Source organism: Macrosteles quadrilineatus, unplaced genomic scaffold (assembly GCF_028750875.1).
Source record: "Macrosteles quadrilineatus isolate MER2022 unplaced genomic scaffold, UCM_ALF_1.0 Scaffold_2__2_contigs__length_208266976, whole genome shotgun sequence".
Taxonomy (NCBI): Eukaryota; Metazoa; Arthropoda; class Insecta; order Hemiptera; family Cicadellidae; genus Macrosteles; species Macrosteles quadrilineatus.
This window is the reverse complement of record NW_026542595.1, coordinates 89,549,000-89,562,769: the sequence shown is the minus strand read 5'-3', so window position 1 is coordinate 89,562,769 and position 13,770 is coordinate 89,549,000. Positions and strand designations below refer to the sequence as shown.

Here is a 13,770-nt window from a genome sequence, read left to right as displayed (position 1 = left end):
ATATAGAAGACTTTGATTTTCATATTTACAAAATATCTTTAATTAAATTTGTTTTATAGCATACATATGCTATTTTTTCAATAATTTGAAAAATTATCATAGATTTCTTGTTCACAGACTATGACAAGTCATGTCCGTGGACTGTCACCTACCATGTTTCTAACAGTTAGCAAGTGAATAAAAAATAAAAAAAGATGTTTTTTTCTTATGGAAATAATTATATTGCAATAATTAACTGTTAGTAATCGTCTCACCCCCTTAAATTTATTTTTAATTAAATAATTTTTATCAAAATTTCTATAAAACTCTTGTCACTAAAATTGTCATCATGTCTGTGGACAATTGAATTTTAGTCTCTAAATGACTTTTCTAGTAGTGGAACTTGACTAATGCAGTACTTGTACAAGAAGAGGGATAGCCATCTTGGATATATTCAGTTCTTTGAGTTGTGCTGTGAAGAAATTTGTGTTGTTTTGCTTGTTGTTGTGAGAAAAGGAGGCAACGTTAAGATCATCTCATCAGATCTGTGGTCAGTATTACTGTAAACACAATTGTACTGTTATTGTGTTTTTATTTTTGTACTATCCTATTACAGGTGTTCAAACCAAAACAGTCATTTTATTAAGATAACCTAAAAGGTTTTGGGTGTAGACAATCATTCTCATGCTTGGCATCATTTCCGTGGACATCATGTCCGTGGACCACGATGTCCACGGACATGATGAAAATGTCCACGGACATTATTTTAAAAGGAAAGTCAATAAATAATAACATTTTAACTTTTTTTATGTAGGTTCCCTTAATTATTTATCACCCAAACATATATTAATGCCAGAAAGTTTAAATTACACATTTAATTTCTGTCACAATTTATAGAATAACTTAAAAGAAATTTTATTACAATTTTTACAAAGAAAATTTAACTAGGCCTACTTAAGCCAATTTGGTTGCCTTAACTTAGTCATTAATTACACTTAGTACACAATTTATATTTTATGTTTATTAATATTTTAAAATACAAAATTAACTGAATGTTCAAAACTTAAATTCAAAGTATAAGTTGGAGGAAAAGTGACATTGTAATAAACTGTTTCATGATTAAAACATGAAAGATTAAAAAATTTCAACATGAATATTAATTTGAAAGCAAAATTGTCTACAATTTTACCCTCTAGGTATTTTTTTTATTTTTTTTCAGGCTTTGACAGTCAAAATGCCAGGCAAAAAGAAAAAGAAAAATTCAGACGCATACTTATTAAAACGGAAAGAGCAAAAGAGGTTGAGCATGCAACGTGCAAGGGAAAAATTAAAAACTGATCCAGACAAATATGAAGAAGAGAAGAAGAAAGATAGGGATAGGAAAAAAAGGAGTAGAAAAAGTATTCATGAAATGACAGAAAGAGAACAGAGAAAAGTTAGAAAAGGCTGGAAGAAATGTTCCCAGACTTACCGGGAACGGTTGAAAAAAAATAAAGAAATAGAGGAAGAACTTTTGAATAACACGCCACCTAACAGCCCAATGCCTATTTTAAATGTTTCAAATGAAGTTGAGGTATCAACATCAAGGGTTGACAGTGGTAAAAAGAAGAGGAGAAAAAACAGAGAAAAAATGAAAAAAGAAATGAAATCTCTAACTGATGAAAATAAAAAGCTCTTAAGGAAATTGGCAAAATACAAACAGAGGCTAAATAGATTGAAAAAAGCCAAAGTATTGGACCTAACGCCCAGGAAGAAAATTGAAAAACTATTGAACGGACAAAAGTGTTCTAATGAAGTAAAAAAACAGCTTTTATTTTCTGAAGTCTTGCAAATGCAAGTTAAAAGTAATTTTGCCAAAGAAAGAAAACTCAGCCATAAAAGGCTAATGGTAAAATCTCTCAGTGGGAAAATTGTTAAAAAATACAAGCTGTCCCATAAAGTAGCATCCTTAACTTCCTGGAGGACTCAGATCAGTGGTCAAGAATGGACCGCTGGAGTTCATTTAGTAAGAAAAAGAGACTTATTAAAAAAAGTCAAACTACGCCAGGATGTATTGACATTCCTGGAAGATGATGAAAACAGCAGGCAATGCCCTGGAAAAAAAGATACGATAACAAGGTCAAAAACTAAAAAGCAGAAAAGGGAGTTGAACGACTCACTAAAAAACTTGTATACAAAATTTATATCATGCTATGAGGAACATAACAAAATAAGCTATTCTCATTTCTGCCGATTAAGGCCGTTTTGGATTGTCATTCCTCACTGCAGGTCAAGGGAAACTTGTCTCTGCAAAATCCATACTAACATGAGCCTTATTGTTTCAAAAATGAACACGCTAAAGATGATCAGAGAAAGAACGCCTGAAGACCTAATAAAGAACATTACTTGTGAAAATGAATATTTAAAGGAGAAATGTTTGGAGAAAAAATGCATGGAGTGTAAGGGAAACAAGGTAGCATTTTTAGATTACAATGAAGAGGACAGTGTCACTTTATATCAATGGGTTGACAAGAAAGTTGAAGTGCAGATGAAAGGCAGAAAAAAGATTTGCAAGAAAACAACAAAGGAAGAAATAACTTGTTCTAAGAAAAAACTGAAAATTTTGTTTCAAAGCATGTTTGATAAATTTGTTCAGCATGTTAATAACATAATTCATCAACACCATGCTGTCAGACAAATAAAGAAGACCTTAAAAGAAAATGAAGCTTTCTTGCATATAGATTTCTCAGAGAATTATAATTGCAAATTTGGCCAAGAGATCCAGTCATTTCACTTTGGAGGAAGCAGAGATCAAGTTTCAATGCACACCTCTGTACTGTATTACCATGGCATAAATGGAACTGTCAGCCAGACTCTGTGCACATTATCTGAAAACAGAAGACATGATTCTGTCGCCATTTGTGGCCACCTAGTATCTATTTTCACGGAGATAAAAAAGTATGTTCCGAATCTGGAAAAAGTTCATTTTTTGAGTGATGGCCCGACCAATCAGTACAGGAACAGGAAGATGTTTGTTTTAGCTGCTAAATTTATAGCGAGAGAACTAAATGTAGAGACATTGCATTGGCACTTCTCCGAGGCCAACCATGGGAAAGGTGCCCCAGATGGGGTTGGTGGGGTCCTTAAGCGAACTGCAGACTGTGTTGTAGCTCGGGGTAAAGACATTCCCAGTATTGATGCTTTGATACGAGTGCTAGAACAAAACTGTAAAGGAGTTCATCTCTTCAAAGTAGATACTGAAGATATCTTGAAATTAGATACAGAATTCCATGGTTTAGAACTACCAAAATTTAAGGGGATTTTGAAAGTCCACGAAATAGCCTGGAGTAGAAAAATGAAAGATGAAATCTCAGCTAGACGACTCTCTTGTCTTCTATGTGAAGCCAATCAAGAATGCGACCACTATGAGATTGGGAAGATAATGATTCAAACCCCCAAATCTATCCTTTGGAAATTAGTATACATAGGATTTTACTGTTTCAATTTACCTGTTAGGGGCCTAAATGTTTTACTGTCTACTTTTTCATATAAATTACTGTTCGATTAACTACCTTTACAACTGTTCCAATTTATTTGTTTTCTGTATTTTGTTTTGGTTTTCCTACTATTGTTTAAGACACACTCAGTTTTTATCCAAGCATATTAAAGTAGCATGATTATTTGAATGTTTTCCTTAACCAGTTTTTCAGGTGATAAAAACCATGATGGAGAAGGAGGTGATGACAATGTCTGCACTAATCTACCTGCTAAGTGTATCCTTTTTAATTTGTTTTGTTGGATTTTTATTTTGCTAATTTATTACTTTTCTCAAAGGAACAGATGAATAATTTTACAAGTTACAACAGTTTCATTGAGCTATTAGAAGGCTTGTACTTATAAATATATTTAAAGAAAGATCTTTGAAAAATGGTATCTGAATGAGGTTCTCTAGAATACATAATTCTGTGATTCTCATCCCCCTGTGATAACCTCAAAATTTACTGCTAAAGGTCTATCCCTCAGCTCCATGGACATCAGCTCCATGGACTCCATGGTCAATTTAATGACCACGGAGCTGAGTAAATGTCCACGGAGCTGAGGGTTTTAGCTTTTCATATATAAACTATGGGTTTTTTGGTGTAATTTACATTGATTACACCAAATAAGTTATAGTAAATAAGTTACCTACGAGACTTATTTACTTATTAACTTTCCAAATACAAAAACGCATTGATTTTCCTTCACTGTTTTACAGCTAAGAAACAGAAGACATTCCGGAAGAAAAAGCCAATATACTCTGCCATATACAGTGATTCGGATTCTGATCCAGATAACCCTCCAGAGCTCAATGTGAAAACCAATGACTTTGTTGTCGTTAAAGTGTTCGGGAAAAAAACCTTGAACTTCTATGCAGGTTGTGTCACAAAATGTTTCAATAACGGGGGTTACCAGATAAGATTCATGCGAAGGTGCATTGACACTAAAAACAAATTCTTTTTTTCCAGTGAGCCTGAAGCATCAGTTACCAAAGATGAGGTTGTTGCTACTTTGGAGCAACCAGATTTAATAAATTCTAGAGGCCAGTACGTTTTCAAACAATTGCCTGAGAATTACAAGTTATTAGGTTAGCTTTCAAGTAGTAGGCCTATTTAGCTGAAGCTTCTTGAATTTTATATCCTGTTATAAAGACTTGTTACCTATGTATGTAGTTTCAGTAAACATTAAATGAGTTCTTAATTTATTGCTTAGTTTTGATTTAGCCTCCCAAATGATGAATGTTTTATAAATTACATAAACTTGAGTACGCCAATTTAAACAGATTTGTTGCGCTTCCCTGCTTTAATGATTTTAATGACGAAGCACCTAAAAAGAATTTAAAAACATTGTTTGTAAGCATTAGATAATAAACTTTTAACATTACATAAAAATACTAAGAATATCAACATTTTTACCCAATTGAAGAGCAAACGCATGTTACGTCTCTACTCCGTGGACATGTCACAACTCCGTGGAAACAAAAAAAAAAAAAAATATATTTTTTTCTTTTAAATAAGTAGAAAAGCTTGTGTTTCAAAATGCCTAGGCCAGGGTTACCTAGTGAGATTTATGAAAAGGTGTACTGACACCAAAAACAAATTCGTCTTTTCAACCGAGCCAGAGGCTTGTGTCAGTAATGATGAAGTATTATCTATTTTGAAAGAGCCTTCTTTGTTAAACTCCAGAGGGTTGTATGTATTTGAAAACCTACCCCAACAATATAAATTGTTGAACTAAATCATTAATAGTTTGTTGCTGTACTCATTAAGCTTACACTTGACGGAATAGTTTTATTTTCCTGATGCTGTGGTTGTCCCAGTAGAGTTCTTAAATATGTTCTTACTTATTCTTCAAATTTTATAAACATAAGAGCCTTTACTTTTACAAAGTATTTCTTTTACTTTCAATAAATGTGTAATTATTTTAATTGTGTGTATAGTTTTATTAATTTCCCTAAAACATCAGGTCCGTGGACATTGCGGTCATGTCCGTGGACACTTATAAATAAAAACATTAATTTAAGCAAAAAATGGACAAGTATCATCTGGGCGAGCTATATGGTCTAAATAATGAATATTAGTTGAACACAAACTGATTACTAAAAATTAAAAAATTAAAATTTTATAATTTTGTTTTTTGCCTTGTCGAATTCGACGTTTTGTGGAGAATGACCCATTTAAGTTAATTCCACATTTAACGGAAAAACAGGCTATCACCGTACCGAAAATTGCAATTCGCTGCCAGCTAGCACAACCTTTCTAGCCTGGATGTCGTCCGAACCTGCTCCCGTTGGAGCGAAGACACACTACCTGTGGTCTTCATACAGGACCCTGCTCTACAATTCAGAACGTACAGGGAGGACAACATACTTGTGCTACAGACTGCGAGGTTTGTAAGGAACGAACACAGTTCTATCACAATCCCGAAATTTAGACCACAGTAACCTTAACCCGGACTTGACAAAATGATGGTGGGTCATTCCACATGAATTCAACCAAAAATAAAATTGTTTTGAACCTGACCTATTTAGAATTTTATAATTTTTTGTAGGCTTGTTCTACTTATAAAGCAGGTAAAAAATACAAAGTTTTACATTTTTCTGAGTTACCGTGTTTGAGTTACGGTTGTTTTAAAAAATGCAAAAAAGGAGAAGCTGCCAAATCCAGCTTACAGAGGCATAACAGTGAACACATTTTAACCCCAGAGCAGCTATTTCAGTTTTCTGTTGACAACATCACTGGAATTGATTTTGAATACTGCACAAATGATGATTATGCAGAGGCTGAGACGAAACTTTTTTCAAGGTTTAAAGAATCAAAAGCAATTGAAGGGACTCAAAAACTCCATACATTTACACCATTGTCAAAAAACAATATTCTTGCAAAGCCCTATTTTTCTAGCTCAAAACATCAAACAGAAACTACAACAACCATTGACTACTTAACACCAACAGATATAGAAAATATAGAGTCAGGTTATGTCACAGTCTTATGAGTATGTTTTATCTATGGTCTTATATGAGGAATCTTGGTGGCTAGCTTGCATTCTTGAAAAAAGTGATGTTAATGAATTCAAAGTCAGCTTTCTACATTCTTAGGTCCAGCACCTTCACTTTACTACCCCAAGGCAAGTGACACATTAATAATACCAAGCAACACATTCCTTCGAATTAGTTCATCCAGTGACACCAACAGGAAGAGTATATTTTTTGAGTAAAACTGAAAACTGAAACATATGCTCTAGAAAGATTTTTGAAAACATAGAAAAATCCATTTTTGAAACGTTATCGGAGTATGGAGGTTTAGTGAGATGTAAATTAACGAAACTGTAAATATACTATGAACTTGTTTATAGTCTCTAATGCTAGTGAAAATTAACAATAGTCTAAGTTAGTATGGATATTTTAACAACAGTAAATGGATATTTTGTTTTCTTGGAAGAAGTACCAACCGCATGTAACCAATTGTTAAGGATGAAAAAGTTTCAAATAAAAGAAGTTTTTACCAAGAGCACTTCTTGTCAGGTAAACTTGTTCTGCATGTTACTTAATCCTTTAAAATACTCTAAGAAAATGATGGAATATTTTAATTTCTACAATACTAAGATAAAATAAAATACTTAGTTTTACTTCCGGCTGTGAATTTTGTGTTCAAAATCTGGGTTTTAGATGTAAAGATTTTTTTTTAGATTTATAAAAACATGTTAACACTTAAAAAAAAAAATACAATCAAGGAAATGGAGGCATGTAGTATGTCAAATTAAAGCCAAAGAAAACAACACAAATTTGGGCTCTCTAGGTCTAATAGTTCTTAAGCTGTGAATTTTTTAAGATTGTGAACTTGTGCTTTTTTTGCGTTTTTGAACAACCGTAACTCAAAAACGGTAACTCAGAAAAAATTGAACCTTTGTTGTATTTTTTATGTACTATTATATGTATAACATGTATACCAAAAATCATCAACTTTTGAAATATGAAGGTTCAAACCATTGGTTGAATTCATGTGGAATGACCCTGGTGGGGGTAGAGTCCCATAAGTAAAGTTGACTGTTTTATGTGCTCTTTTTTTGTGAGTTTTTTCAGTGAAATACACTTTGTTTAATTTGGTCTAGAAAATGTGTAAAAAATTTCTGATTACTTTAATAGCCTTGTGGAAAAGGGTAACACAATAAATTACAAGTAAGTGATGAAATATTAAATAAATTTCCTGGAAGAACAGGTAGCTAGCAAAAAAGATTATCTTATCATTCTGGATAAGCTGGACTCAGTGTTAGCTCAAAGGTCAAGTCAGAGCTCCTTATCTCGTCTGGTGACTGGCGACTTCCTCGTTATGATTGCTAAATGTAAACAAACCATTATCTAAAGAACACTTAAATAAATTTGGATTGGATGACCCAAGTTTTGGAGAAGACTCAGAATGTGATTCTCCATGGTCCAAAAGGATTTAACGGTCAAAATAGACACCTTAAAATTTTGACGTTATACAGAATAAAAGCCGTATTAAATGAGGAGAGAGGATTGTCTTATTTATTTGGAATTATGGAAGTCGCAACAATAGGAGTGGAAAGTTACTGGGCTAAGTAAACCCCTCCTCACTCCAAGACGATTCTCGTAACGGCCGCTGCCTCGCCAGGCACTAGTGTCGGACCTTGAGCGGGGTGGGGGAAGCCAAGAGCAAGCAGCAACGGAGAGTTCAGTGAGTCAGTCTCGTCCTAGCCACCAGCGAAGTAAGACACATCCTTCCCGGTGAGTGTACTATCGTAGCTACACTTTACCGCTCTTACGTTCGCTTATACGTCCGTAGAAGACTTTTTGTTGGGTATGCTTTAGAAAAGCAATTAACCAAAAATATTAAGCGGGTGAAAGCAATAGGAAGAGATAGGCACATAATAAACAGTATTGGTAGCATTGTAAGGAAATATAAAATTCAAAATGAAGCCAAAAAATGATAAACGATGATATAGAAATGATATAGAATTGAAATGAATCTATTATTCCTAGTTTTACAGCTATACCCGCAAAAATAACAAAAGTGATGACGACAGCTTTAAAACCTATAAGAAGAAAACATACAACACGGTAAAAGTTGTTGAAGCTAGACAGATAAAAAAAATCTTTGAAGGAGACGACGTTTCTATGCTACTTGGAAAAAAAGATTATGTAAAATGAGGGGGCGTAAAAAAATAAAGGAGACTTTTGCTAGACAACTTAAAAAATCTATACAAAAAAATCAGGAATGAAACCAACTGCAGCATTTCGTATACAACTTTTACAAGGTGTAGGCCGTGTTGGGTTGCCCCTCCAGCATCAAGAGATCGTGACACCTGTGCGTGTATTAAAAAAGAAAACGTAAATTTGTTGGTTTCTGCTTTGAAGAAAATGAATGCTATAGAATACAAGGATACTTCAGAACTTATAAAATCTGTAGTATGTTCTACTGAAAGTGAACAATGCATGACGAGCAAGTGCACCAAATGCAAATCATTAGAAATTTTATATACAACGGAAGACAAAAATGTTCATGTTAATTTCTTTAAATGGACTTCAATCAACTTAAATGGAAAAGAGAGTAATAAAAGAAAAATACCCCCGCCGCAGCAAACCTGCCGTCTAAGCGAATTTCCATTTGGCTGAATTGATTTTCAATCGATCTATTTAAATAACATTAGGTTTAACGAGTACCTAGGTTTGCTGCTACAAGGAAACTAATAAAGTGTGTGTTTTAAGTAAAATAATTATTGCTTAGTATAAAATGAATATAGGCTATTTTCCAAGTTTGATCAAAAGAGATCCATAAACAAGCAAACTACAACATTTTAAAATATTCTCCATAAGAATAACATGAGAATTTTAAATTTACAATTTTTTTAGTTTTCTCCGTAACCAATAACCGTACAAAAACACTTTGATATACTGAACTGTTTGTTTTTTTAAGCTCTTTAAGAAGGTTTAGAGAAAAATTTGGAAATTTTGTGTTTTGAGGGTCAAAAGTGAGAAAACCCAATTTTTACCCCATAAAACCCTGTTCCCATGGTCCGATCATGATGGATCGCGAACTCATTCAAGTTTATCCCGACTTACACCTTCAAACCAAATTTCATCAAAATCGGATAAAAATTACTCAAGTTATCGTGTTCACGGACACATATATATATAAATCTATATATATATATATATATACATATATAAAAATTTGAACGAATGGTGTTTTTGGCCTCTGGGGACATCAAAATGAAAAAGTAAATCGGTCCCGGGCCTAAGTCTTACCATGAGACCTACGGTAATAGCTACTTCCCTATCGGGAAATTCGCTAAAAGTGTCAAGCGAACAGTTAAGTCCACAATGTCAGCAAATTTAGCTGAAGTAAAACTTCTTCTCAAGTCACGAGTTAATATTGTAGTGTCTACTCTTCCTTATGGCCTTTACCACCATATTAAAAGACAGTTGTTTTAACTAAATATTTAACATATGTTGGTTTTATTATTATTAATTTTTGATTTGTAAACAGTTCAGTTTTTACATTGTTTTAATACAACTTTTAATTCATACAACTATTGATTTTTATCATTTACTTTATTGGTGAAGCCTTATAAGACAACATGAACATTAATGAAGATTTGGTTACCCAAGAAATAGCCAACTTGTCTATTAAAGTTCCTCAATTCTGGAAACCTGACCCAAAAATTTGGTTCGTTCAAATTGAAGCTCAATTTCGAAGATCACGAATTGTCTCAGATCAAGCCAAGTTCGACACGGTGGTAAGTTCTATTGACGCTGATATTCTCAAGTCTCTGAGATTGTCACAGATCCACCAGCAGAGAACAAATACATAGCAATAAAAACTAAATTAATTTCCTTGTATGATGAAAGTGACACAAAAAAAATACAAACCCTTCTGACAGGTATGGAACTTGGGGACCAAAAACCCTCGCAACTTCTGAGTAGAATGAGGTCACTGGCTCAGAATAAGGTGAGTGACGATTTTTTAAAAGCTCTTTGGTTGAAACAACTACCGATCAATGCTCAAACTACTCTTTCAATTTGTGATGAAAACTTATATAAACTTTCGGAGATGGCTGACAAAATTATTGATATCACAACTAATCATCTAAATTCCACTACCTCTGTTTCTTCCATAGAAACACAGGGTTCACGTATAACTAATCATGCACGTATAACACATCAGAATTGTCTAATGAAATTCAATCCATCTACAAAAACAATCTAAGTCAATCCAAATGTGTTTCTCACAACACACACACAAGGAAATCTTCTCCACAACAGTCTTTGTGTTACTATCACTTGAATTTTGGTGGACATGCTCGCAAATGCACACCTCCCTGTTTGTTATCTCAGTTACCTTTGGAACAGGAAAACTCCAAAACTTGCTTTTCAGCCAGTGAAATTAAAGACCAAACGTACATTATTGTTGAGCTTCAAGAACAATCAACAATCAAATCTAAACAAAAGCCAAACGTGTACAAATATGTTGCTGTATGTCAGCATGACTTAGTAACAGACTTGATGGGGAAGTAAAAGTTAATTTTCTTAGAATAGTTAACAGTAAATTACCTAACTCAAAACAGCTGTTTCGACTCGATGAAAACGACCATTCTGTCGTGACATTCGAGGAAATTAGATGTATTTTGAAGCCGTCTACTAAAGTATTAAGAGGCCAACGAGTATATTTCCGTTTTCCCACTGAGTTAGATGTTTTTGAAAAGTCTTAAATCTACTGTACTACATAATCAAACATTTAGTACACCCTTTATGAAGTGTGCCAATGAGGTGGGTTTTTATTTTTTGCCGCAGTTGAAACGCACTTTGACAAATTAGCCTATAGTAAGACAGATGAAAAAGACTTGTTGTCAACACTATAAGACTTATAAAAGACTGATAAGTTTGAGAATTGTTGTTTTTTATCTTAAGTGACAACTGCGTTTTATATTCATGCATTTTACATTTTCAAGTAACGTTCTTGTTAGATTTATTGCAGTCTGACAAAATTATACTCTACCGTACCTAATTATACTATGATTTATATGGGTTTGTTACCGTTAAGTTGTTTATATAAATAAATTTACATTCAAACAGATATGTGTGTTTATATTTTACCAAACTTTTAATTTTTGAATATATATATATATATTTATATATACTTATTCATTATAAAGTCTGTCATTTAAAGAAATGTCTTTCCTCTGGTCATTGCTGTCCTTCCTCTGGCATGCGATAATTAAAAAATATTTTATATATCCCGTAATAATGATTTTTATGAGTGCACCTTTTGAAGTAGTGTAGTACATAGTTAAATGTAATTGAAAATATAAAAAAATAATTTAAAAAAAATTTGATTGCCATTTTTTGTCTTAAAATTGACCTGTTTAGAAATATTCACCCAGATACCCTTGACCCGGAAAAAGTTCACTACAACCTCATCCTCAAAAAAACTACTACACCTGCAAAGACAAATAATCTTAAAAGAAAGGCCAAAGAAATCCGAGCTCATCTGAGCTATTTCGAGGTTAAGATGGGGCTTGAGAAAGTTCAGAAGTTTACCCGCGGAGAAATTGAAGTTGAAGACCAGTCATTATTTCAAGTGTGGAATTCCATCACGAATGAGCTTACCACCCTAAAAAGTGAAATTTCAGCGTCGGAGAAAGAAAACGAAACTCCATTTGACCCTTCTACAACTTCAACTCCGGATCCTAAACGGCCGTCAGCCCTAACACCTGCTGAAGAAGAGATTGTGGACGACGTGCTGGCCTTTCCAATCGACTTTAATGAAGACGGAAGTGACCAGGCCGGAATCGTCGAGGGCCGGATAATTGCAGACGGCAACTCTTCCGTGGACGAACAGGGTCTGCAGAACATCATTGTCAGCCTAGGATTTACCAACGCAGACCAAGGCATATCTATCGAGGTAGGTCCCGTTTAATAATTTGATTAAGTTACATTACACAGTAAATATAAGTAAAAAATGCAAGACTCATTTTAACATTCGTGCTGCAACTTAAAACAAATTAAGTAAAGTTAAGATAGCCTACACGGTTGAAAACGGGGAGCACATAAAGGTAACACCCCAACAACGTACCATCACGACAGCCTGACACCACACATTTATCCGATTTGGGGGTTGTCGTGGTGGCAAAGTTGTTGGGGCAGCAATTCATTGCTAACATGCAAGGCGGCGTGTTGGTGGTCGCATCTTAACAGCAAGCCCTTGAATACCACTGTTAGAAATTCATATCAACCACCTGTGTTCATTATAGTGAAATATTTTTTATCATCCAAGTTATTATGGTTAAACATGCCTATTGTTGCAGGTGTCTGTCACGGATATATTGGAGAGCATGCCTGAAAGCAATGTTCCTGAGCAGCCTGATCCTGAATTGATACGTGAACTCCCATCTGAGAACAACCAGCCATCATGCAGCCAAACAGAAACTACGAGCTCTGCAGGTAACTTAGAGGATTTATTCATTAGACATACTTTAGACCAACGCAACGAGATGATTAAGTTAAACATTCATATCTTTCTATTATCAACTCATAGTTTTTTTTTTACATTAAGATGCTTATTTGAAGTGTTATGTTTTTTACTTTTTATTTCGGGAATGCCCCTACCAGGAACATACACCACTCCATCAAAATGCTGTACATCCATTAGTATGCCATCACCTTTTAAAAGGTGCCTGCAATATCCCTCCCCGACATTAATCAAGAAAAAAGTCAAGAAGAGACCTAACACCAGCTGTGATTACGGGAGAAAGCTACAGACAGTACATGGAGGCAAGAGAAGCTAAGAAGAGGGAAAAGGAAGAAGAAAAGGAACGGCGGCGAATGATACGACAAGTAAAGAACACAATAAAACAAGAAGGAAGTAACAACAAACGACCGACAACAGCACCAGATGACAGTGACAGTGACTCCCAGGATGAAGAAATTCCCATTGTAACCCCTAAGGACCTTGAAAATCTGATGGCCAATAGCTGGGTCGTCGTCCCTTATGATGTGGAAGGGAAACAGCAATATTTTCCTGGCCAAATAAAAATCAATTACAAATGACAGAGCCAGAATAAAATTTCTTTGTAGTAAAGGAAACAAATTTATATGGCCTGATGAAGACGACTTCGACATTGACGTACCTTTGACAGACATTGTCCAAATTTGTGCACCCGCTGTGGAGAGACGTGGTTTCTTTTCATTCAAAGAAAAAGTTATGTCATAAGTTTCGTTCCCGTCAGTAGACATTTTTGTACATAGTGTATAATTTG

General features: G+C 34.2%; 1 protein-coding gene across 1 annotated transcript; it reads left to right on the top strand.

Moving 5' to 3' along the window:
• Positions 1–248: 248 nt before the first annotated feature.
• On the top strand, positions 249–13,561 carry LOC128984571 (uncharacterized). Its single transcript, XM_054403910.1, has 7 exons — positions 249–529; positions 1,199–3,185; positions 4,214–4,340; positions 4,464–4,541; positions 11,882–12,416; positions 12,820–12,955; positions 13,248–13,561. The coding sequence occupies exons 2-7, from the start codon at positions 1,214–1,216 to the stop codon at positions 13,559–13,561; spliced, it is 3,162 nt and encodes a 1,053-aa protein (XP_054259885.1). The 5' UTR covers positions 249–529; positions 1,199–1,213.
• Positions 13,562–13,770: the final 209 nt, after the last annotated feature.